Below are 26,509 nucleotides of genomic sequence, written 5' to 3'. Positions count from 1 at the left end.
AACGGGGCTTGCTATGGAGGAACTGACATATCCCCCAAATCTCAGCAGGATGCCGTGAGTGGGGCGGAGGGAGCTTGAGCAGTCCTGGTGGTGACCAGGTGACCAGGCTGTCTTTGCCATGTGCTGGTAGACGCCAAGCAGGCCCACAGAGGCCCTTCTGGAACCCTCTGCTGGCAGGGCAGGGACTTGCCTTGCAAAATAACCAAAATGGGGCCTGGGTGGGAGCTCTTTTCAGGATCATGCTGGTGGGAAAGAAGAAAACCAAAGCTGGCCAGGCTCAGTGGCTCACGCCTATAATCCCAGCACTTTGGGAGGCTGAGGTGAGTGGATCACCTGAGGTCAGGAGTTCAAGGCCAGCCTGGCCAACATGGTGAAACCCTGTTTCTACTAAAAATACAAAAATTAGCCAGGTGTAGTGGCGGGCACCTGTAATCCCAGCTACTCAAGAGACTGAGGCAGGAGAACTGCTTGAACCCAGGAGGCGGAGGTTGCAGTGAGCCGAGATCATGCCACTGTACTCCAGCCTAGGTGACAGAGCGAGACTCTGTCTCAAAAACCCCCCCAAAACCCAAAGCTGCTCTTTTGGCTGAGGTAAGGAAGGGGATAGCTCCTGTGTTCTCAGACACCTTATGGAATCTTGCAGACCAAGGGGGAAAATAAATAAATAAGTAAATTTATTTATTTATTCAAAAGGCCTGGTGCCTTTTGAAGACCGGCTAAGGAGACGGTAACTTGCAGATCTGTGAGATGCTTAGCCGTCCGCGGTTGCATACAGTTTCACCTGAATCCCTGTGGGGTAAAATAAGGCATAACAAGAACAAAAGTTTGAGGCCTAGGTGGGCGGATCATTTGAGGTCAGGAGTTCAAGACCAGCCTGGCCAACATGGCGAAACCCCATCTCTACTAAAAACACAAAAAAATTAGCCGGGTGTGGTGGTGCACACCTGTAATCCCAGCTACTTGGGAGGCTGAGGCAGGAGAATCACTTGAACCCGGGAGGCAGAGGTTGCAGTGAGCCAAGATTGAGCCACTGCACTCCAGCCTGGCGACAGAATGAGACTCTGCCTCAAAAAAAAAAAAACACAAAAAGGAACAGCAGTTTGAAACAGGCTCCCATTGGGTACGGTGGCTCATGCCTGTAATCCCAGTGCTTTGAGGGGCTGAGGCAGGAGGATCGCTTGAGCCCAGGAGTTTGAGACCAGCCTGACACCCTGGGCTATAACATAGCAAGATTCCACCTCTACAAACAATAAAATTAGACAGGTGTGGTAATGTACACCTGTAGTTCCAGCTACTCTGGAGGTTGAGGCAGGAGGATTGCTTGAGCCCAGGAGGTCGAAGCTGCCGTGAGCGGTGATTGTCTCACTGCTGCACTCTAGCCTGGGCAACAGAATGAAACCCCCATCTCTTAAAAAAGAAAGAAAAAAAAGGGCCGGGCGCGGTGAATCATGCCTGTAATCCCAGCACTTTGGGAGGCCGAGACAGACGGATCACCTGAGGTCAAGAGTTCAAGACCAGCCTGGCCAACATGGTGAAACCCCATCTCTACCAAAAATACAAAAAATTAGCTGGGGGTGGTGGCAGGTGTCAGTAATCCCAGCTACTCAGGAGGCTGAGGCGGGAGAATCGCTTGAACCTGGGAGGCAGAGGTTGCAGTGAGCTGAGATCGTACCATTGCACTCCAGCCTGGGCAACAAGAGTGAAACTCCGTCTCAAAAAAAGAAAGAAAGCAAGAAAGAAACTGGCTCCCATTGGCTCCCATGCAGGTGCAAGCTTTGCTCTCAGCCAGCCTACACCCCAATGGCCGCTAAAAGGCGGGATGTGGTGACCGCAGGTGGATGTCCTGTCAGCTGAGGCTGCTGCCTGCCTGGTGCTGGGTCAGCATAATGGAAGCATGAGAGTCCATTACCCCATTTGCAGGCCAAAAGCGGAGAATACTCGATCCCACAGTGTGCTAACAGTCGGGATCCCAAACCGGTTTATGCACCTTCTGGGCTCTCCTGACTGGCTTATGTGGCCACCTGCAGAGAGCAGGGCCACCCTCTCGGGAAAATCGCATGCCCTGCTGCAGATGGCTTCTCTGCAAACTCACAGTGGCAAAGGCGGGAGCAAGCTTTGCTCTGCAAGCCAGACAGGCACGGGGAGGAGACAGAGGATGGCACGTTTGCAGGTGGAAAATTAGATGCCTCGAAGAAGGAGTGCTCCTGGGAAGCTGCCCCGTGTGCTGGGAAGACGGCCGTGCCTGGGCCACAGCACAGACAGAGGCCAGAGGTGTTATTGATTGGCATTTAGTGATGGCTGGGGGTGGGCCATGAGACAGCACTGTGGTTTTAGTGGCCGATGCAAATTAGGAAGACTGCAGGCCCTGCCCGGGTTGCGGGAGTAGGGGGAGGCGGTTGTCGCACTTGTAAGCAGGGCCTTGGTGGGGGACTCACAGGATGAAGGCGCGGGGTTTCTGGAGCCGACTGAGGGACTGCAGAAGGCTACGGGGGTCCTCGCCCTGCCAGGGCAATCCTTTGATGCTCTTGATCATTTGGTTATGCAAATCGCTGAGGGGAGGGGTGGAGGGGGCGCAGTGACAGAAAGAAGATGGAGTTAGAAGCAGGCCTGCCACCTCAGGGTTCCCAGAGCTATTGGGACCATCCCCAGGCCACTGAAGACAAAACATGCAGCTGGGGAAAGACACTGTGCTCAATGCTGCCCCTCTCTCTTTTGCCAAAAATGGGGACTGGGCCAGCCTCCCCAAGCCCTGGAGCGGGGCGGGGCTTTGAGGCGAATTGGACTTGGCAACACGGATCACTGATCCTTTTCAATATATCATTTCCAGCTGGGCGTGGTGGCTCACACCTGTACTCCCAGCACTTTGTGAGGCCGAGGTGGGTGGATCACCTGAGGTCAGGAGTTCGAGACCAGCCTGGCCAACATGGCGAAACCTGATCTCTGCTAAAAATACAAAAAGTTAGCTGGGCATGGTGGAGGGCACCTGTAATCCCAGCTACGTGGGAGGCCGAGGCAGGAGAATTGCTTGAACCCGGGAGGCAGAGGTTGCAGTGAGATGAGATAGTGCCACTGCACTCTAGCCTGGGAGACAGAGAGAGACTCTGTCTCAAAAAAAAAAAAAAAGATTATTTCCATCTGATCATTCCACTTCATTCGATCACTGAAAAAGTGGATTTTCAGTTGGATCACTGAAAAAGTTCTCATATTTAAGAGCCTTTGGGAATATTTATTTATTTATTTATTGAGACGGAGTCTCGCTCTGTCGCCCAGGCTGGAGTGCAATGGCGCAATCTCGGCTCACTGCAACCTCTGCCTCCTGGTTCAAGCGATTCTCCTGCCTCAGCCTCCTAAATAGTTAGGATTACAGTCATGCACCACCATGCCCGGCTAATTTTTGTATTTTTATTAGAGATGGGGTTTCATCATGTTGGTCAGGGAGGTCTTGAACTCCTGACCTTGTGATCCGCCCACCTCAGCCTTCCAAAGTGCTGGAATTACAGGTGTGAACCACCACACCTGGCTGGGGATATTTATTTAGTTTTAAATTTATTTTTATTTTAATTTTATTTTTTTGAAACAGAGTCTCGCTCTGTCGCCCAGGCTGGAGTGCAGTGGTGCGATCTCAGCTCACTGCAACCTCCACTTTCCAGGTTCAAGCGATTCTCCTACCTCAGCCTCCTGAGTAGCTGGGATTACAGACATGCATCACCCTGCCCAGCCTATTTATTTTTTAAATTCCATGACAGGCTGGGCGCGGTGGCACATGCCTGTAATCCCTGCACTTTTGGAGGCTGAGCAGGGCAGATCACCTGAGGTAGGGAGTTCAAGACCAGCCTGGCCAACATGGTGAAACCCTGTCTCTACTAAAAACACAAAAATTAGCCGGGCATGGTGGTACATGCCTGTAGTCCCAGTCACTTTGGAGGCTGAGGCATGACAATCGCTTGAACCTGGGAGGCAGAGGTTGCAGTGAGCCGAGATCGCACCACTGCACTCCAAAAAAAAAAAAAAAAAAAAAAAGGCAGTTGGGGCGACTCAGAAAAAAGACCCTAGGGAGGGTCTCTGTGGGAGGAGCAAATTAGTCTCTCTCCATGATTTTGTGGCCAGATGTCAATCTCCTTGTTGGCTTCATTAAGGCCTTTGGAGGAATTAATTTCAATACAAGAGCCACAGGTTGAACACAGTAGTTCTCAACTGGGGCGGTACCATCCCCATCAGGGGACATTTGCCAATGTCTGCAGACATTTGTGGTTGTCATGACTTGGGGGTGGGAGTGCTCTCCAGGCATCTGGTGGGTGGAGGCCAGGGATGCTGCTCAACACCCTACAGTCTACAGGATGGGTGCCCACCCCAGAGAATGATCTGGCACAGTGCTGAGGTTGAGAAACCCTAGTTTTTTGTTTTGTTTTGTTTTGTTTTTACAGAGTCTTGCTCTGTTGCCCAGGCTGGAGTGCAGTGGTGTGATCTCGGCTCACTGCAAACCCTGCCTCCCAGGTTCAAGTGATTCTCCTGCCTCAGCCTCCCCAGTAGCTAGGATTACAGGCGCACACCACACCTGGCTAATTTTTGTATTTTTAGTAGACACAGGGTTTCACCGTGTTGGCCAGGCTGGTCTTGAACTCCCGAACTCAAGTGACCTGCCCACGTAGGCCTCCCCCAAGTGCTGGGATTACAGGGGTGAGCCACCGCGCCCGGCCAGAGAAACCCTAGTTTAAGGGGATAATTACCCTCAAAGCACTCAACCTTACTCGCTTCATTTTGTTTGATGGCTGTGGGCTTAAGCTTGAGCATTCACGCTGGAGGTACAAACTTTGGCACTGATACCGCGTGTGAATTAGGATGCCTTAGAGATGAAAACTGGATGCTTTCAAACTAAATATTAGTGAGGAATGTCTAAATGACAAATGTTTTTGACAGAACTTCTAGAAATGAGGATCTGGTTTTTCCTGTTTTTTTTTTTTTTGAATTCCTCATTTCAGACATTTTATTTATTTTTCTTGTAGAGGTGGGGTCTTGCTATGTTGCCCAGGCTGGTTTCAAACTCCTGGCCTCAAGTGATCCTCCCGCCTTGGCCTCCCAAAGTGCTGGGATTACAGGTGCGTGCTACTGCGTCCTGCTGGCAGTCGTTCAAAGCACGTTTTAGCTCTGGGCAGGTGGCCTGGAAGGACCCGACCCCAGCCCCTGTGCTCCATGCATCATGCCAAGTGCCCCCATGGCCCCACTTACCTGCTCTCCCCAGCCCTCCAGGGAGGCAGAGCAAAGGCAACAGAGGGGTCGTCTGTCACCTCTATATGCGAGTGGCCTTCACACCCAGGGTGGTCAGTGCAGCGGCCACGGCTTGGAATGAGGCCCATGACTTTGGCCCACCCCCAGCCCTGCCGACCCGGCTAAATCTGCAAATCTGGCAGGAGCGGCCCCTGCAGGCCCTGGCATTCCCTGAACAGCCAGTCCTCTCTGTCTGTGTCCTGGACGCAGCACTGAGCACCTGGGGAAGATGGCTCCCCTCGGTGCCTTGCTGGCCTCAGGATCAAAGGCCCTTTCTGCACTTCTTGCTTTCATAGAAAGCAATGATGTCCTCAAAAGCGTTAATATCGAACTCCTCAGAGCCGTCAAATGAGAAATCTAGCATTGAGCAGCTGAAAGGGAGAATCTGTATAAACTTAACATGCTCCCGGGGCGAGACCCGCAGCCTTGTGGCCAGGCCCTGGGGAGATGGATGCTGCTTCTGCTACCGCAGGTCAGAAGTCACTTTGTCTTTGGGGTAAGGGAGTCAAGAAAAAAAAAAAGAGGACTGGGTGTGGTGGCTCATGCCTGTAATCCCATGACTTTGGGAGGCTGAAGTGGGAAGATGGCTTGAGGCCAGGAGTTTGAGATTAGCCTGGGCAACATAATCAGACCCTGTCTTTATAAAAGAAAAAATAAGTCAGGTGTGGTGGCGTGTGCCTGTTGTCCCAGCTACTTGGGAGGCTGAGGTAGGGGGATTGCTTGAGCCCAGGAGGTTGAGGCTGCAGTGAGCTGTGATTACACCACTGCACTCCAGCCTGGTCTCAAGCAAAACAAAACAAAACAAAACAAAAATGCAACCCACGCAACAAAATAGAAGGGAGCTTTCTAGCTGTTGGGAACTTGGGAGGAAAAAAACAAACAAACAAACAAAAACAACAGGGGAATGTATTCTCCTTTCTTGTGTCCCATTTTGGGTGAAAAAGGTGATTCCAAAAACTTTTTTTTTTTTTTTTTTGAGACACAGTCTTGCTCTGTCACCCAGGCTAGAGTGCAGTGGTGCGATCTTGGCTCACTGCAACCTCCATCTCCCAGGTTCAAGCAATTCTCCTGCCTCAGCCTCTCGAGTAGCTGGGACTACAGGTACTCGCCACCACGCCTGGCTAATTTTTCTATTTTTAGTAGAGAGGAGGTTTCACCATGTTGGCCAGGCTGGTATCGAACGCCCGACCTCAAGTGATCAGCCCACCTTCGCCTCCCAAAGTGCTGGGATTACAGGCGTGCACCATCACGTCTGGCCAGCCTGCTCACTTTTCTACCCTGGTGCTGGCACATGCTTGGGTGCGTGCAGGGCTCTTGGTCATTGCTAGGGTCCACAAAAGACCCCGTGTCATCTCATTTGCAACATCAAAGTGTATGTGTTTCTGACTGTGAATGAAGTAACTTGGCAGAACTACTTTCGGGCCACTCCAGGCAGGATGGGGGAAGAACTCTCCAATCAATCAGGCCCGTCTCTCCGCACCACCATCGATGCTTGGGCTCTACCTCCCAGTGCCCACCCTAGGCCATAAAATGGATCCTTTGTAAACTGAGCCTCCTCCCATCTCCCTAAAGCACGTGATGCACCGAGGCCTGCTATTCTGTGTCCAGAAAAGCAGTCACCAAATGCTGCTTGGTTCTGGGTCTTTCTGTTTCAAACGGCAGCTCGGTGACTTATTCAGAGCAACCTCGACCTGGGTTTAGAATGTGGCATTCCCCAGTGGCTCACGCCTGTAATCCCAGCACTTTGGGAGGCCGAGGCGGGTGGATCACCCGAGGTCAGGAGTTCAAAACCAGCCTGACCAAGATGGAGAAACTCCGTCTCTACTAAAAATACAAAATTAGGCCAGGCATGGTGGCTCACACCTGTAATCCCAGCACTTTGGGAGGCTGAGGCGGGTGGATCACGAGGTCAGGAGATCGAGACCATCCTGGCCAACACGGTGAAACCTCGTCTCTAGTAAAAAAAAAAATACAAAAAAAAATTAGCCGGGTGTGGTGGCGGGTGCCTGTAGTCCCAGCTACTCCGGAGGCTGAGGCAGGAGAATGGCATGAACCTGGGAGGCGGAGCTTGCAGTGAGCCGAGATCACGCCACTGCCTGGGCAACAGAGCAAGACTCTGTCTAAAAACAAACAACAAACGAACAAAAAACAACAACAACAAAAAAACAAAATTAGCTGGGCATCGTGGCGCATGCCTGTAATTCCAGCTACTCAGGAGGCTGAGGCAGGAGAATCGCTTGAACCCGGGAGTCAGAAGTTGCAGTGAGCCGAGATCGCGCCACTGCACTCCAGCCTGGGCAACAAGAGCGAAACTCCGTCTCAAAAAAAAAAAAAAAAAAAAAAAAAAAAAAGATTGTAGCATTCCCTAAGTTGTTTGAAACAATGCTGCTGCCACCTAATGATTTCAGTTTGGGCAAATCAGGGTCTTGCTCACCGGTAAAGTTTTTCCGAAGGGGTGCTGGCTCCTCTTGGCAGCTCTTCCGGGTGACTTTGGGCACCAGGGCTGCTAATACCTGCTGGAGACACAGAGTGGACGGTGGTGGGGACGGCCTCCTATGGAGGCTGCAATTATTTTAACCCATTTTAATTTATTTATTTGAGATGGAGTCTTGCTCTGTCACCCAGGCTGGAGCACAGTAGCGCGATCTCGGCCCACTGCAACTTCTGCCTCCCGAGTTCAAGGGATTCTCCTACCTCCGCCTCCTGAGTAGCTAGGACTACAGGCCACTGTGCCCAGCTAATTTTTGTATTTTTAGTAGAGATGGGGTTTTGCCATATTGGCCAGGCTGCTCTTGAACTCCTGACCTCAGGTGATCTGCCCACCTTGGCCTCCCAAAATCCTGGGATTATAGGCATGAGTCTCTGCAACACCCCCCAACCTTTTTTTTTTTTTTTTTTTTAATTTTTTACCAACAGGGTCTTGCTGCATTGCCTAGGCCGAGTGCAGTGGTGCGATCATAGTTCATGTAACCTCCAACTCCTGGGCTCAAGCAATCCTCCTGCTTCAGCCTCCCAAGTAGCTGGGGCTACAGGCACATGCTGACACACATGACTAAGTTTCAACTTTTCTGGAGAGATGGGGTCTCACTATGTGGCCCAGGCTGGTCTCAAATAGCTGGCCTCAAGAGAGCTGCTTTGGCCTCTTAAAGTGCTAGGACTACCGGTGTGCACCATTGTACCCAGACACTTTGACCCATCTTTTTATTTATTTATTTATTTATTTATTTTTTGAGACAGAGTCTTGCACTGTCACCTGGGCTGGAGTGCAGTGATGCGATCTTGGCTCACTGCAACCTCTGCCTCCCAGGTTTAAGTGATTCTCCTGCCTCAGCCTCCTGAGTAGCTGGGTCTACAGGCGCCTGCCACCGCACCTGGCTAATTTTTTTGTATTTTTACTAGAGACGGGGTTTCACTATGTTTGCCAGGCTGGTCTCAACAGCCTGACCTCGTGGTCCACCCACCTCGGTCTCCCGAAGTGCTGGGATTACAGACGTGAGCCACCGTGTCCAGCCTATTTATTTATTTTTTGAGACGGAGTCTTGCTCTGTCATCCAGGCTGGAGTGCACTGGCATGATCTTGGCTCACCGCAACCTCTGCCTCCCGGGTTCAAGCGATTCTCCTACCTCAGCCTCCCTGTGGTAGCTGGGACCACAGGCATGCACCACCATGCCTGGCTAATATTTGCATTTTTAGTAGAGATGGGCTTTCACCATGTTGGTCAGGCTGCTCTTGAACCCCTGACCTCAAGCGATTGTCTGCGTCAGCCTCCCAAAGTGCTGGGATTTCAGATGTGAGCCACGGCGCCTGGCAGACTGATCTTAAAAAACAACTCATCGGCCAGGCACGGTGGCTCACGCCTGTAATCCCAGCACTCTGGAAGGCTGAGACAGACGGATCATGAGGTCAGGAGATCGAGACCATCCTGGCTAACACGGTGAAACCCTATCTCTACTAAAAAATACAAAACAATTAGCCAGGCATGGTGGCGGGTGCCTGTAGTCCCAGCTACTCTGGAGGCTGAGGCAGAAGAATGGCGTGAACCCGGGAGGCGGGGCCTGCAGTAGCCGAGATCATGCCACTGCACTCCAGCCTGGGCGACAGAGCAAGACTCCCGTCTCAAAAAAAAAAAAAAAAGCAGCTCATCACTCAAGTTTGGGCAAAATTGGGTAACTGTGAAGTTTTGGATCCCCAAAACAGAGCACTATTTCCTATTTCTCATGAAAGCTTCATCCTTCCTCCTTTTCATCAAGCCCCTTCCGGAGACAGAAGCCACAGCTGATAACTGAAACTGAAGCTGAGGACGGAAGGTAGGAGCCCTTAGACCCGGGTGAGCCACTCAACCATGCAGGCCTCAGGTTGCCTCCAGGAAAAATGAGGACATAGCTTTCTGCCATCCTTCTATCAGCAACTCTATAAGGCTGGCCCAAGTCTTGAGTGGATCAGGCACACCCCCTGCCTCAAACCATCTCTGTCTAGGATGGGGGGACAGAAATGTCCCTTTGAGGCTGGGTTCCCGGTAGAGAATGTTCAGTTAAGAGAAGAGGCTGGGGCTGGGCGTGGTGGCTCACACCTGCAATCCCAGCATTTCATGAGTCAGAGGCGGGTGGATCACTTGAGGTCAGGAATTCGAGACCAGCCTGGCCAATACGGCGAAACCCCATCTCTACTAAAAATACAAAAATTAGCCTGGTGTGGTGGCGGTCTCCTGTAGTCCCAGCTACTTGGGAGGCTGAAGCAGGAGAATCGCTTGAACCCAAGAGGCGGAGGTTGCAGTGAGCCGAGATTGCGTCATTACACTAGAGCCTGGGCGAGAGAGAGAGACCCTGTCTCTTAAAAAAAAAAAAAAAGAGCAAGACAGAGAGAGAGAAAGAAGAGGCAGAGCACTAGGAAGAGCTACATTATCACAATCAGCAAACTCCCAGGGCCAGTGGGATCGGGGGCATCATTAGCAAATGAGAGGCCTGATGGAGTTGCTGATAGCATGCCCTGAGGTTAAATTACACACGCAGGTCGAGTTTCTGTTCAGGGTGACAGGAACACTTCAGGTAGACAGGTGGTGTTTGCACAACATAATGAATGTACTAAATGCCACTGAACTGTTCACTTTAAGATGAACTCAGGATGTGCCCCTCTCTCGACAGTGACGCTTGTGTGGGTTCACGCCCCGGCTCCCACCTGCAGCCTTTTCGGCCCTCTCGGCCCGCAGGCGTCCGGCCTCCCGAAGCACTGCCATGGCCCGGATAGCGGCCCGGAGCACGGCCCAGCGGAACACGGCCACGGGGTCCATGCCGATGAGCTCCCGCACATAGGAGCTGTCACTGCCCCGCAGCAGGGCCACGATGTCTGGCCGCATGTAGTCCATGTTCTTCTCCCGGAAGTCCTAGTGGGGGATGGATGTGGGCGGTCACTCGGGGATAGTCACTCACCGGTGCCTACCAAAGACCCCGGGCTGGCGCAGGAAGGGCTGGCAGTGGGGTGGGGCCCATCCTAAGTGCAAATGGCAGTTCTTGAGCTATGGAGCCTTGGACATTGCAGCTGGGGATTCGTGGTGGGTTCTGAGCACCCTGGAACCTCGCCCACAGGAGGATCCTCCCACGTGGGCTTCTAGGCTGACTGTGGCTTCCCTCAGGCTTCCACCAATGGTGATGGGCAGACACCTACCTTGATCTGATATTTCACCTTCCCTGCGAAGTGCTGGATGATGAAGGCTGGCTCCATGACCGGGGTGCCCAGGAAGTACTTATTGTCCTCATGCTGCTGTTTGAACTTGGCCAGCAGGGTCTGGCTCGTGGCGTGGGGGAAGCTGGGAACAGAACACGGAACCTTTGCAGGCATGAACAGCGGCTGATTTACCTGCTGTGTATTTTACCTTGCAGACCCCTTGTGCACGAGGTGGGTGGGTGCATGGGGTGGGCAGAGCAGTGAAGTGGCACAGGGCTCTGTGAGCAGAGGGGTGGGTGAAGGAGCGAAGAAAGGAAGGAATGACAGTGCGCCTGCCTGCCTCATGCCGAACATGCCGGCGGAGGGCTGGGACGCTGCTATCTGCGTGCGCCTGCCTGCCTCATGCTGAACATGCTGGCGGAGGGCTGGGACTCTGCTTTCTGCATCAGCTGGCACAGCTGCAGCCTGGTACAAGGAGGCTGAGGGTGAAGTGACGCTCTCAAAGCTTCAGGATTTTTAAAACAAAAAATATTTTTTTCTTTGGAGACAGGGTCTCACTCTGTTGCCCAGGCTGGAGTGTAGTGGTACGATCACAGCTCACTGTGGCCTTGACCTCCTGGGCTCCAGGGATCTTCCTGCCTCAGCTTCCTGAGTAGCTGGGACTATAGTACGATGTTTTTCTTTTTTTTAAGAGAAGGGGACTTGCTATGTTACTCAGGCTGGTCTTGAACTCCTGGCCTCAAGTGATCCTCCTGCCTCAGCCTCCCAAACAACTAGGATTACAGGCGTGAGCCACTGCGCCCAGCCAGGGCTGCAGAATTAACATTGAGTAGCCCAGTGCCTGAGTCTGGGTGGCTCACTCTCTTCGACCCCACATGGCTGTTTTCTAGGGGGCTTGGAGAGAGGTTGTTGACCAGGCTTGGTGGCGTCTGCAAAGTCTGTCCCCTGGGAGGTCTGGATCTGTTACCCATCATAGGCAGCTCCTAAGAATAATCCTGGGCCTGGGTGACTTCTGGTCTTGGAGCCATTTGTACCTGAATGCCATACCTTGGACAGGGGGTCCTTCTCCTGCTCCACAGTTGGAAGAAGAGGCTAGGAGAGGAGGATGAAGCAGGGCTCTGTTGTGCTCCGGGGACGAGAAGATTGTGGGGGCAGAATAAGGGACTCCTTGTACCTGACTGAGTCTGCCTCCCAGGAGGGAAATGATGTTGTTGGTTTGGCAAACGCTGCCTGAGCCCGGCCCCACTTTTGAAAATACAGGCAGCGGAACGCATGCCCAGATCCCAACATCGGGGGCTCCGTGTTAACGGGGCCAAGGAGGGGAGAGTCTATAGCTATGAAACATATCATTTCCAGGACTGTAAAGAGGGTATGGAGTGTGAGGCATCTGCCTTGAGTGTCCCCCAAAACCCTCAGTCATTGAGATAGGTAATATTTTAGCACAGTATTTCAGAAAATCTAAATCAATGTGCAAAAAGAAAAAAAAAATTCCATGATGAGCAAAAATAGCAAGATTTTAAAGAGACTCGAGCCTGCTGGGCCAGGCCCTGCCTCACGGGCTTCCCCTGATCTGACCCTGGGAGTTTCCTGGTTGTGATGATGTAGCTCCTCCTACTGCCGTCTCTACTTTTTTTTTTTTTTTAATTTTTAGAGTTGGGGTCTTGCTCTGTTGCCCAGGCTAGAATGCAATGGTACAATCACAACTCACTGTAGCCTTGACTCTCTGGGCTCAAGTGATCCTCCTGCCTCAGCCTCCTGAGTAGCTGGGACTATAGGTGCATGCCACTGTGCCCAGCTAGTTTTTTTTTTGTTTGTTTTTGTAGAGATGGGGTCTCACTATGGTACCCAGGCTGGTCTTTAACTCCTGCTCTCAAATGATCCTCCACCTCGGCCTCCCGAAGTGTTGGAATTACAGGTGGGAGCCACCGCACCTGGCACAAATGCTCTGCTCTTATCTGAACATTCTCTACCTGGACCCCAGCCTCAGAGGGATGTGTCTGTCTCCCTGACCTGGACAGGGACTAGGTTTGAGGCAGGGGATGTGCCTGATTCATTTGAGACTCTGGCCAGCCCCTTGGAGATGTTACTGGCAAGGGATGGGTCTGATAGAGTTGCTGATAAGACAATATGTCCATATCTTAACCCCACACCACCGACTTTTGAATGTGACCTTATTTGGAAAATAGGGTCTTTGCAGGTGTAATTAGTTAAGATGAGGTCATTAGCGTGGGACCCAGTTCCATATGGATGGTGTCCTTCTAAAAAGAGAAGACAGGGTCAGGTGTAGTGGCTCACACCTATGGTCCCAGCACTTTGGGAGGTCAAGGTGAGAAGATTGCTCGAGCCCAGGAGTTCAAGACTAGCCCAGGCAACATAGGGAGATTCCATCTCTACAAAAAAAATTTTTAACCAGCCTGGCCAACATGGTGAAAAAACCCCATCTCTACTAAAAATACAAAAATTAGCTGGGCATGGTGGCAAGGCACCTGTAATCCCAGCTACTCGGGAGGCTGAGACACGAAAATCGCTTGATCCTGGGAGGTGGGGGTTACAGTGAGCTGAGATGAAGCCAATTAACTTGAGCCAAGATGGCGCCACTACCCTCTAGCCTGGGTGACAGAGCGAGACTCCTTCTCAAAAAAAAAAAATTTTTTTTAAACTTAGCTGGGTGTGGTGGTGCACACCTATAGTCTCAGGCATTTGAGAGGGTGAGGCAGGAAGATGGCTTAAGTCTGAGAGGTTGAGGCTGCAGTGAACCGAGGTTGTGCCACTGCACTCCAGCTTGGGCAACAGAGCAAGAGCCTGTCTCAAAAAAAAAAAAAAAAAAAAGAAGAGGAGGAGAGAGGACTGAGAGATGAGTGATGTAGACACAGATGGAAGAAGTCCATGTGAAGAGGAAGAGGGAGGCAGGGACTGGAGCAATGCGGCCAAAAGCCAAGGAAAGCTTGGACCCGTAGAAGCTGGAGGAGGAAAGGAAGGGTCCTCCCTTGGAGCCTCTGGAGGCAGCACAGCTCTGCTGACACTTTGACTTTAGACTTCCAGCTTCCAGAACCATAAGAGAATAGATTACTGTGGTTTTAAGAACTCCACCTCCCGGGTTCAAATGATTCTCCAGCCTCAGCCTCCCAAGTAGCTGGAATTATAGGCACCCACCACCATGCCTGGCTAATTTTTGTATTTTTAGTAGAGATGGGGTTTTGCCATGTTGGCCAGGCTGGTTAAAAATTTTTTTGTAGAGATGGAATCTTTTTTTTTTTTTTTTGAGACAGAGTCTTGGTCTGTCACCCAGGCTGGAGTGCAATGGCGCGATCTCCACTCACTGCAACCTCCGCCTCCCAGATTCAAGCGATTCTCCTGCCTCAGCCTCCTGAGTAGCTGGGATTACAGGCGCCTGCCACCATGCCCGGCTAATTTTTGTATTTTCAGTAGAGACAGGGTTTCACTATGTTGGCCAGACTGGTCTCCAACTCCTGACCTCAGGTGATCCGCCTGCCTTGGCCTCCCAAAGTGCTGGGATTACAGGCGTGAGCCACTGCGCCTGGCCGAGATGGAATCTTTCTATGTTGCCCAGGCTGGTCTTGATCTCCTGGGCTCAAGAGCCCACCTGGCTTGTAGTGGTTCCTTAGGGGAGCCACAGAAAAGTAGTTCGGTATGTGTCACGTGATTTCAGTGACTACAACGGGTGACCCAGAATGAGGTGCCTTATTGACCTCCCTGTCTGCCTTCACGGTGCCCTGTGGACTGCGGGGATGAGGGAGGAAGGCTCAGAAGTGAGACCAGAGCCTGGCAGCATCTGGGTCCCAATTCCACACACTGCACTGCCCTTTGCAACAACTCGCCAATCCTGTCTCTTGCTCCATTGCCCAGGTTGGAGTGCAGTGACATGATCATAGCTCCCTGCAGCCTCAACCTCCCAGGCTCAAGCGATCCTCCTGCCTCAGCCTCCTGAGTAGCTGGGGCCACAGGTATGCCCCACCACGCCTGGCCCCCATCTCTAGTTTCTAGGCATAGGCCCATAATCCTTTGCTGAAAACTCCTGGCCAATGTGCCTCAAGTGCACAAATTAATCACATGTGTTGATGTTTTCACAGTGAGGTGTTTGTGCATTTTGCACACACGAGCTTGGGTTTTGTGGTCAAGTGAAATGAACAGACACAAGTTCTCAGGACAAGGTCTGGCATGGTGGCACACGCCTGTAATCCCAGTACTCTCGGAGGCCGGGGTGGGAGGATCCCTTGAGCTCAGGAGTTTGAGGCCAGCGTGGACAACATGACGAAACCCTGTTGCTACAAAGAAATACAAAAATTAGCCAGGTGTGGTGGTGTGACCCTGTAGTCCCAGCTACTCCAGAGGCTCACGTCAGGGGATCACTTGAGCCCAGGAGGTCGAGGCTGCAGTGAGCTTTGATTGCACCACTACACTCTAGCCTGGGTGACAGAGTGAGACCCTGTCTCAAAAATAAAAAAGAGCTCTTGGGAAAGTCTGGATTTGGGGTAAGGCTCTGGGGGCTGCAGAACCTGACCCAGTGCCCATGTGTAGATGTGCCGGGATGGATGGGCTGTGGACACTTACTTGCTCTCCTCGTCCAGCAGGTAGAAGAGGCCCGTGGGCTTCTTGCTGATGAGATGGATGCAGCCGACATTGTCTGTGTAGCCGATGTTGTGCCATGTGATCCCCTCGCCCTGATACTCCTCCTGTAGGGATGGCACGGGGTCAGTAAGTTTCTTATCTCCCAGATGTGTAATATCTACATAACATGTATTGCATACAGGTCGAGTATCCTTAATCTGAAAATCTGAAATGCTTCAAAATAGGAAACTTTTTAAACTGATGCGTGGCTTAAAATTAACTCTAATAGGGCTGGGCACAGTGGCTCATGCCTGTAATCCCAGCACTTTGGGAGGCCAAGGCAGGCGGATCACCTGAGGTCAGGAGTTTGAGACCAGCCTGACCAACATAGCAAAATCCCATCTCTACTAAAGATACAAAATTAGCCAGGCGTGGTGGCACAAGCCTGTAATCCCAGCTACTTGGGAGGCTGAGGCAGGAGAATCGCTTGAACCCGGGAAGTGGAGGTTGCAGTGAGCCAAGATTGTGCCATTGGTCCTACTCCAGCCTGGGCAACAAGAGCGAAACTCCATCTCAAAAAAAAAAAAAAAAAAAAAAAAGCTCTAATAATACACTTAATTTAACACCATATATCCAAAATGTGATCATGTTAACATGTAACTGACATAAAAAGTAACTGAGAGGCCGAGGTGGGAGGATTGCTTGAGGCCAGGAATTCAAGACCAGCCTGGACAACATAGCAAGATCCTGTCTGTGCAAAAAATAAAAAGTAAAAAATAAAAAAACTAGCCAGGTGTAGTGGCACGTACCAGCAGTCCTAGGTACTTGGGAGGCTGAGGCGGGAGGATGGCTTGAGCCCAGGAGTTTGAGACCAGCCTGGGCAATACGGCAAGACTCCATTTCAAAAAAAAAAAAAAAAATCCAAAACTTTTGGACTGCCAATATTATGTGATGCTCAAAGACAATGCTCATTGAAGCATTTCAGATTTTGGATTTTCAGATTTGAGATGTTCAACCAGTAAGTATAATATAAATATTGAAAAATCTGAAAAAAATCCCAAACTGGAGACACTTCTGGTCCCAAGCAGTTTGGATAAGGGATCCCCACTTATATGTATTATTGATATGTATTATTAAATACATTGATATGTATTATTAAATATGTATTATTGATACATATTTATGTATCAATAGGCATGTTTACATATAAATGTATCTGCATGTGGGTGTTCTTTGCAGCACTATTCACAATAGCAAAGAAATGGAAGTAACCTAAATGCCCACTAATGGATAAAGAAAATGTGGTGCATATACATCAAGGAATACTACCCAGCCATAAAAAAGGAAGGAGGTCATGTCCTTTGCAGGAACATGGATCGAGCTGGAGGCCATTATCCTTAGCACACTAATGCAGGAACAGAAAACCAAATATTGCATGTTCTCATTTATAAAAGGGAGCCAAATGATGAGAACACATGGACACATAGAGGGGAACAACACACACTGGGGCCTACTGGAGGGTGGAGGGGGGAGGAGGGAGATGATCAGGAAAAATAACTAATGGGTACTAGGTTTAATACCTGGGTGATGAAATAATCTGTACAACAAACCCCCAAGACACGAGTTTACCTACGTAACAAACCTGCACATGTACCCCTGAACTTCAAAGTGAAAAAAAAAATACATAAATATATCAATAACAAAATGCATATGAGTAAATCAATATGAATACATTAATAGTTATATAAACTTGCTAGATAAATGAATGATTGTAAACAGGAAACACGAATGCACACTCTCAAATACTGATCACAGCATGGCACTTTAAATATCACACTTAAGGGCTGGGCGTGGTGGCTCACGCCTGTAATCCCAGCACTTTGAGAGGCTGAGGTGGGCAGATCACCTGAGGTCAGGAGTTCAAGATCAACCTGGCCAACATGGTGAATGAAACCCCGTCTCTACTAAAAATACAAAAAATTAGCCGGGCCTGGTGGCACACACCTGTGATCCCAGCTACTGGGGAGGCTGGGGCAGGAGAATCGCTAGAACCTGGGAGGTAGAGGTCGCAGTGAACCGAGACTGCATCATTGCACTCCGGCCTGGGTGACAGGGCAAGACTCTGCCTCAAGAAAAAAAAAAATCACACTTAAAATCATCTAGAGGTTGGCAAACTTTCTCTGTAATGGGCCAGATAGCACCTTATGAACCAGATGATGTCTGTTGCAACTAACAGTCATGATGTGAAAACAGCCACAGACGATAATGTAAACCAATGGCTGTGTGCCAATAAAGCTTTATTTATAAAAACAATTTGTGGGACTGGATTTGACCCACAGGCTGTGGCTTGCTGGCCCCTGCTCCAGAGGTATGTTGTCCAACAGGAATCTTCACATTTTCTTTTTTTCTTTTAAGAGACAGGGTCTCACACTTTTGCCTACATTGGAGTGCAGTGGTGCGATCACAGCTCACTGTAGACTCAAACTCCTGGGCTCGAGTGATCCACCTGCCTCAACCTCCCCAGTAGCTAGGACTACAGGCATGTGCCACTATGCCTGGTTAATAAAAAAATTTTTTTCGCAGAAACTCCGTCTCAAATTTTTTTTTTTTTTTTAGAGACGGGGTCTTGCTCTGTTGCCCAGGATGGAGTACAGTGTTGTGATCATAGGTCACTGCAGCCTTGAACTCCTGACCTAAAGCAATCCTCTTACCTTGGCTTCCTAAACCACTGGTATAGCATGAGCCACCATGCCCAGCCTCAAATTTTCTAATAATCACATGTAAAAAGTAAAAAAACAGGTGAAATTAATTAATTTTTTTTTTTTTTTGGAGACAGGGTCTCATTCTGTCACCCAGGCTGGAGTACAGTGGCACAATTTTAGCTCATTGCAGCCTCAACCTCTTGGGCTCAAGTGATCCGCCCACCTCAGCCTCCTCAGTTGCTGGGACTACAGACGTGTGCCTCTGTGTGTGGCTCAAAATTAACTTTAATAATACACTTAATTTAACCCTGTATATCTAAACTGTGAGCACGTTAATGTGTAACTGACATAAAAAATGACTGAGAGGCCAACGTGGGAGGATCACTTGAGGCCAGGAGTTCAGGACCAGCCTGGGCAACATAGCAAGACCCTGTCTCTACAAAAAATAAAACCAAAAAACTAGCTGGGTGTGGTGGCGTGCAACTACAGTCTCAGCTACTCGGGGGGCTGTGGTGGTAGGATAGCCTAAACCTCAGCGTTTGAGGCTGCAGTAAGCTACTGAGACCATGTATGTTCTTTTTTCTCATGCGCTAAGTCTTCGCAATTTAGTGTGTATGTCACACCCCTCCTGCACAACTTAATTCTGACCAGCTACACTCCCAATGCTTCACTGCCAAAAAGCTTAATAGGAAAATCAGCTGGATATTTACATAAGCCTGTCAGTTTCATTTTCCCATCAGAATCATCAGTGTGAAGGAGAAGACATGAATAAGGATGGTTGACTATTTAGCTGCAAAAAGACACGTCAGGGCCAGGCGCGGTGGCTCACGCCTGTAATCCCAGCACTTTGGGAGGCCAAGGTGGGCAGATTGCTTGAGATCAGGAGTTTGAGACAAGCCTGGCCAGCATGGTGAAACCCCATCTCTACTAAAAATACAAAAAATTAGCTGGGCGTGGTGGCATGCACCTGTAGTCCCAGCTACTCGGGAGGCTGAGGCAGAAGAATCGCTTGAACCAGGGAGGCAGAGGTTGCAGTGAGCCGAGATTGTGCCACTGCACTCCAGCCTGGGCAACAGAGCCAGACTCCATCTCAAAAAAAAAAAAAAAAGACACGTCAGATAGGTTATCAATGTCCTTGAGCTAAGCAAATCCTTAAAAGGCAACCCTGTTTCTCACCTAACAAAAAGATTTTCTGTTTGGACACAGAAGCCCCCAAATGAACTGTGGCTCAAAACATTCCTGACATTTGCCTCATCCTGGGCTGGGTAGGTTTTCTTAAATTTTCCTTTTGACTGAGAAAAATTCTGGGGCAAGTTCACCAATGATCTGGGCCTCTAGGGAGATTCCGGTTCTAGCTCATTCTATTTTCCCTTTGGGCTGGGTGTGCAACAACATGATATTTCCTTATAAAATGCTGCAGCTGTTATGGAAAACAATATGGTGATTCTTCAAAAAAGTTAAAAACAGAATTACCGTATGATCCAGCAAGTCCACTTCTGGGTATATACCCGAAAGAATTGAAAGCAGCGTCTCGAAGAAATATTTGCACACCCATGTTCAAAGAAGCATTATGCCCAATAGCCAAAAGCTGGAAGCAACCCAAGTGTCTACTGAAGGATGGATGGATAAACAAAATGTGGTACATCCAGAAAATGGAATATTACTCAGCCTTGAAAAGGAAGGAAATTCTGACACATGCTACCATGTGGATGAACCATGAGGACTTTATACTATGTGAAATAAGCCAGGCACAAAAAGACAAATAATGTCTAATTTCACTTATATGAGACACTTAGTCAAAAATGATAGAGACAGAAAGTAGAATGGGCCAGGCATGGTGGCTTACACCTGCAATTCCAGCACTTTGGGAGACCGAGGTGGGCAGATTGCCTGAGCTCAGGAGTTCGAGACTAGCCTGGGCAACATGGCAAAACCTTGTCTCTACAAAAAATACAAAAATTAGCCAGGCATGGTAGTGTGCACCTGTGGTTTCAGCTACTCGGGAGGCTGAGGAAGGAGGATCACTTGAGCCTAGGAGTTTGAGGCTGCAGTAAGCTATGATTGTACCACTCTAGCTGGGTGACAAAGCAAGACCCTGTCTCAAAAAAAAAAAAAAAAGTGGAATGGGGTGAGTTCAGGGCTTGCAGGAGGGGGAATGGGGAGTGAGTGTTTCATGGGGACAGAGTCTCAGTTTGGCAAAATGAAAGAGTTCTGGAGATGTACGCTGGTGGTGTTTGCATAACAATGCGAATATGTGAATGTACTTACCACCGCTGAACTGAATATTTACAAACGGTTAAGATGGTAAATTTCACGTGATGTCTGATTTACCAAGTTCAAAAAATTGACCAAAAAGCCCTTTCCGCACCTGCTCCAGCTTGAAGATGTGCTGGTTGAAGTAATACTGTAGCTGCTCATTGGCATAGTTGATACAGAACTGCTCAAAGCTGTTCCTCTCGAAGTCTTCAAACCCGAAGATGTCCAGGACCCCGATGGACAGGCACTGGGAGAGACAGAGAAAATGGTCACTGCCCGCAGGTGCCCCCCGAGGGAGCCAGCCTTCATGAGAGGGGTTGGCTCTACAGGCTGTGACCTGTTAGGTCCCCAGTCCCTGCTGCTCGGCAGAACACTTTGCCATTACCAGCATGGAATCCATAATTTTTTTTTGAGACGGGGTCTTGCTCTGTTGCCCAGGTTGGAGTGCAGTGGCACCACCACAGCTCACTGCAGCCTTGACCTCCTGGGCTCAAGCAATCCTTCTGCCTCAGCCTCCTGAGTAGCTGGGACCATAGGCGCATGCCAGAATCTGTCGTTTTTGAATAAGGGGCCCTATGTTTTCATTCTGCCCTGGGCCTGTTGAATTTCGTAGCCTGTCCTGTTTCCTGGGCCTGTCCTTGTGGGGAAATAGCCTCTCAACTGCAGATGCCTCGGCTCCGGATGTTCCAGGTCGCCCACCAAGGATGTTGGTAGTGAGGATATGGCCTCCCCTGGCCTGGCTTGAGGAAGCAAATGGGGGCACTCACCGAGACTGCCTCTTCCACATCCTTCTTGTTGAGGAGTGCGTGGTTGATCCGCAGCACAATCCAGTCGAACAGGGCGCTGTACAGAGACTTGGCCATGGAGTCGCGGGCAGTGATGGCCTGTGGACACAGAGGGGGTGACTCACCTCCGGCATGGCAGGCCCTGCGCTGGAGTCTTGCTCTGTCACCCAGGCTGGAGTGCAGTGGCACGATCTCGGCTCATTGCAACCTCCACCTCCTGGATTCAAGAGATTCTCCTGTCTCAGCCTCCCAAGTACCTGAGATTATAGGCGAGCGCCACTATACCTGGCTAATTTTTGTATTTTTACTAGAGATGGAGTTTCACCATGTTGGCCAGGCTGGTCTCAAACTCTGACCTCAGGTGATCTGCCTGCCTTGACCTCCCAAAGTCCTGGGATTACAGGCCAAGATGGCCCTTTGTATTTTTTTTTTTTTTTTTTTTGACATAGGGTCTCACTCTGTTGTCCAGGCTGAAGTGCACTAGCGCAATCTTGGCTCACTGCAAACTCCACTTCCTGGGCTCAAGCAATCCTCCTGCCTCAGCCTCTTGTGTAGCTGGGGCTACGGTGCACACCACCACACCTGGTTAATTTTTAATATATATACATATTTTTGAGGTGGAGTCTTGTTCTATCGCTCAGGCTGAAGTACAGTGACACAGTCTTGGCTCACTGCAACCTCTCCCTCCTGGGTTCAAGCGATTCTCCAGCCTCAGCCTTCTGAGTAGCTGGGATTACAGGCATGCACCACCATGCCTGGCTAATTTTTGTATTTTTAGTAGAAACGGGGTTTTGCCATGTTGGCCAGGCTGGTCTCGAACTCATGGCCTCAAGTGATCTGCCTGCCTTGGCCTCCCAAAGTGCTGGGATTACAGGCGTGAGCCACCGTGCCTGGCCTTAATTTTTAATTTTATTGTGGAGACGGGGGTCTCACTATGTTGCCAAGGCTGGACTCGAACTCCTGGGCTCAAGCAATCCTTCTGCCCCGGCCTCCCTAAGTGTTGGGATTACAGGCGTGAGCCACTGCAACCAGCCAAGGTGGTCTCTGTCAACACTCGACTCATCCAACACCCATCTTTCACCCTGTCCTGGAGGACGTGCCTGCACACTGAGGTGTTAATAGACCCAAACAGCCGCTGAGGCCTTTCCATGCGCTCCTCAGGGCAAACAAAATTGCTGCTGAGTGAGGAACCTGGGCTCGGGGAGGGGGTGGGGCGTGCAATTGTGGTAGAACCAGCAAGGAGGGTCTAACTAACTTCAGGCCCCTTGTTCTTTGGGGGGCACCATGTGGCTGTCACCGTGTCCATCAAAGCTCTTTTGTGGCCGGGCGTGGTGGCTCATGCCTGTAATCCCAGTACTTTGGGAGCCAAGGTGGGTGGATCCCCCGTCTCTACTAAAAATGCAAAAAAAAAAAAAAAAAAAAAAAAAAAATCTGGGCACAGTGGCTCAAGCCTGTAATCCCAGCATTTTGGGAGGCCGAGGAGGCGGGTTGATCACCTGAGGTCAGGAGTTCAAGACCAGCCTGACCAGCATGGTGAAACCCTGTCTCTACTAAAAATACAAAATTAGCCGGGTGTGGTGGCACATTCCTGTAATCCCAGCTGCTCAGGAGGCTGAGGCAGGAGAATTGCTTGAACCCAGGAGGCGGAAGTTGCAGTGAGCCGAGATCGTGCCATTGCATTCCAGCCTGGGCAACAGGAGCAAAACTCTGTCTCAAAAATAAAAATAAATAAATAAATAAATAAAAATGCAAAAAAATTAGCCAGGCCTAGTGGCGCACACCTGTAATCCCAGCTACTCAGGAGACTGAGGCATGAGAATCACTTGAACCCAGGAGGCGGAGGTTGCAGTGAACTGAGATTGTGCCACTGCACTCCAGCCTGCGCAAGAGTGAGACGCTATCTCAAAAAAAAAAAAAAAAAAAGAAAAAAAAAAGCTCTTAAGGTCTAATCTATACAGAATAAATCGGCTTTTTTTCCCACATATTCAGGTCTCAGCTCTGACAGATGTATTCAGCTGCAGACAAGATATAGAATGTGTCCCCCTCGTTATGCATTTCTTGGGTGTCAAGGAAATGGAGCCACACAGAATGCAGCCCCTGCCTGGCGCCTTTGGCTCTGCATGGAGCCTCTGGGGACACCAGTGCTGCTCAGGTCTTGGGTGATGTGCAGCAACTTCCTAGCAACATCACGTGGTGCCCTGGACCCATGTGGGCTCAGAATGTCCCCGGTGCCTGTTTGAAATGCCACAGCAGCTTCCCATCGGGTGAGGGGCTAAAAATCCCCGCCGTGACTAGGTACTTTCCTATTGTTAAACAAGCTGCAAGTGATCCTGCTCTTGAGATGTAAAAATGCAAGAGAAATACAGCACAGTGAAAACATCCAGGCTGGGGCAAAGACCAGAGGGAGGCACCTTATCAAGGTTTAGAGTCACAGGCTTGAGACTCACAGGCTGGGAGTTACATAAGGGTAGTCAGTGTCATGTTCCAGAGTCTAGGGATGGGCAAATTTTTTTCTGGAAGGGACAAGGGAGTCATTATTTTTGGCTTTGGGGCCTGATGTTCTCTGTTGCAACTGCTCTACTTAGTTGCTATGGCCCCAAAGCAGTCTTAAGTGGTATGTAAATGAATGGGTATGGCCATGTGCCAATAAAACTTTATTAGCAAAACCAGGTGGAGGGCTGGATCTGGCCAACCATTGCTAGTGAGAACCAGCATGCACACGGAACATCTAGAAACACAGAGATGAATGCATGTGGCTCAAGTTCTGGCCTGAGGGCCATGGTTTGCCTCCCAGGCTGGCTTGTGCCACACCTGAGCTTGCATGACAATCAGAGGCACTGCCTAGGTTCCATTCTAGCGTTCAGGGACAGGAACAGCCCGCCCACGCCGGCTCTTTCCAAAGACCATTCCCACCTGGGTTTGGAGGTCTGGCACCCTGTAAGTGCCTGGGCAGCGCTCACCTCGCTGAGGCTGTAGGGAAGGATAAGCTTGTCGTTGACGGTCACCGTTTTTCTTTTGGTCAGAACCTCCACCAAGATTTCTCGCTTCACCTGTTTGGAGGTCAAGGAGAGGAAGAAGGAAAAGGGAGATAGAAGGCTTATCAGGCATGTCCTGGTATCACTGAGGAAACGCCCGGAGCCTGAGGCAGCTGGGAGATGGACCCCCAGCAGCCAGGCCTGGAAGTGGGCCCTGAAGCCCGCCCACCCACCCGCGATGTGCTGGTTTTTTGGTTTTTTGTTTGTTTGTTTGTTTGAGACAGAGTCTCACTCTATCACCCAGGCTAGAGTGCAGTGGCACAATCCTGGCTCACTGCAACCTCTGCCTCCTGGGTTCAAGCAATTCTCCTGCCTCAGCCTCCCCAGTAATTGGGATTACAGGCACCCGCCACCACACCCAGCTAATTTTTGTATTTTTAGTAGAGATGGGGTTTCTCCATGTTGGCTAGGCTGGTCTCGAACTCCTGACCTTGGGTGATCTGCCTGCCTGGGCCTCCCAAAGTGCTGGGATTATAGGCGTGAGCCGCCACACCTGGCCTGCGATGTGCTGTTTTACACTTGGCAGGTTTCAGAATTCCCACATAGCACGGGCTTGCCAGATGCTCATGCTCCATGGCCCGGGTATGTGCATGTACAGGCCTTATGTGAGTGCGAGCCACGGGTCCAGGTGGCCGCCTTGCCTGTTGGAGCTGGTGGTTCCCATCCATTGCACGGGGCCTGGGCTTAGACCTTACCCAGACAGCCGACACGCTCATCCCTCCCCCAAATGCCAAGCTCCCTTTCAGAGCTGGTGGTCTCTGCCCACCAGCAGCAAGAGTGGGGAATAAGTGGTGGCTTTCTCCTTTTTTTTTTTTTTTAGATGGAGTCTTGCTCTGTCACTCAGGCTGGAGTGCAGTGGTGCAATCCTGGCTCACTGCAACCTCTGCCTCCTGGGTTCAAGTGAGTCTCCTGTCTCAGCCTCCCGAATAGCTGGGACTACAGGCGCCCGCCACCATGCCCAGTTAATTTTTGTATTTTTAGTAGAGATGGGGTTTCTCCATATTGGTCAGGCTTTGGGGCCTGAAGTTCTCGAACTGGTCTCGAACTCCTGACCTCAGATGATCCACCTGCCTCAGCCTCCCAAAGTGCTGGGATTACAGGCATGAGCCACTGCGCCCGGCCGGCAGGGGCTTTCTCTAAATATCCCAGCAGATGCTCACATATCCCCAAGAACTCAACAGAAGCTGGGGCTCCTGTACCAATAATGGGGCTCCTGTACCAATAATGGAATGCAAAGCATAAATGGATTAAAAAACAAAAGACTGGGGTAGGGCTCCTCAGCTTCACTGCCATTTGCACTTGGGGTTGGATAATTCTCTGCCATGGGGGGCTGTCCTGTGCCCTGCAGGGTGTTGGGCAACATCCATGGCCTCTACCTAGCAGATGCCAGGAGCAACCCAGAGTATGGCAACCAGAAAGTTCTCCAGACATTGCCCAGTGTGTCCTGGGGGCAGAAATGCCCCTGGCTGAGAACCGGTGGAGGAGGAGGGGATGGCAGGTCCAATGAGAAAATGACTTGATCAAACAAGAATTTTTTGTTTTTTAAGAGACAGGGCCTTACTCTGTCACTCACCCAGGCTGGAGTACAGTGGCATGATCACAGCTCACTGTGGCAATGAACTCCTAGGCTCAAGCAATCTTCCTGTCTTGGCCCCCTGGGTAGCTGGGATTACAGGAGCACACCACCAATACCTGGCTAATTTTTGTATTTTTTGTAGAGATCGACAGATGCTATGCTGTCCAGGCTAGTCTGGAACTCCTGGCCTCAAGTGATCCTCCTGCCTCGGTCTCCCAAGTAGTTGAGATTACAGGTATGAGCCACCGCACCCAGCCCCAAGCTGTAGTTTTTTTTTTGTTTGTTTTGTTTTTTTTTTTTTGAGACAGAGTCTCGCTCTGTTGCCCAGACTGGAGCGCAGTGGCACAATCTTGGCTCACTGCAGCCTCTGCCTCCCAGGTTCAAGTGATTCTCGTGCCTCTGCCTCCCGAGTTACTTGGACTATAGGCATATACCACCACACCTGGCTAATTTCTTTTTGTATTTTTAGTAGAGATGGGGTTTTGTCATGTTAGCCAATCTGATCTTGAACTCCTGACCTCAGGTGATCCGCCCACCTCGGCCTCCCAAAGTACTGGGGTTAAAGGTGTGAGCCACCGCACCCGGCCCCCGAGCTGTAGTTTCAAAGAGGCTTTCACTTGAGGGTGGGAGGAGGAGGTGCCCCTGTCCACAGAGCTCAT

General features: G+C 50.3%; 1 protein-coding gene across 13 annotated transcripts in view; it reads right to left on the bottom strand.

Moving 5' to 3' along the window:
* Positions 1-26,509, bottom strand: part of MYO9B (myosin IXB) — a 136,442-nt gene that overhangs the window by 29,663 nt on the left and 80,270 nt on the right. For 9 of the 13 annotated variants that reach the window (XR_010125048.1, XR_010125049.1, XM_054465920.2 and 6 more), the window contains exons 8-15: positions 24,200-24,289; positions 21,222-21,338; positions 20,567-20,701; positions 15,500-15,621; positions 10,928-11,069; positions 10,442-10,646; positions 7,700-7,781; positions 2,436-2,549 (exon numbers count right to left, since the gene is read on the bottom strand). Coding sequence is in view for 11 of the 13 variants with exons in the window: in XM_054465920.2 (XP_054321895.2) it covers positions 2,436-2,549; positions 7,700-7,781; positions 10,442-10,646; positions 10,928-11,069; positions 15,500-15,621; positions 20,567-20,701; positions 21,222-21,338; positions 24,200-24,289 (1,007 nt within the window). In the remaining 2 variants the exon portion in view is untranslated. The remainder of the gene's footprint in view (positions 1-2,435; positions 2,550-7,699; positions 7,782-10,441; positions 10,647-10,927; positions 11,070-15,499; positions 15,622-20,566; positions 20,702-21,221; positions 21,339-24,199; positions 24,290-26,509) is intronic. The other 4 variants (XM_054465921.2, XM_054465927.2, XM_054465925.2 and 1 more) reach the window with 3 other exon arrangements.

This window comes from Pongo pygmaeus, chromosome 20 (assembly GCF_028885625.2).
Source record: "Pongo pygmaeus isolate AG05252 chromosome 20, NHGRI_mPonPyg2-v2.0_pri, whole genome shotgun sequence".
Classification (NCBI taxonomy): domain Eukaryota; kingdom Metazoa; phylum Chordata; class Mammalia; order Primates; family Hominidae; genus Pongo; species Pongo pygmaeus.
Note: the sequence above shows the minus strand (reverse complement) of the source record. Positions and strands in the feature narration are given on the sequence as shown.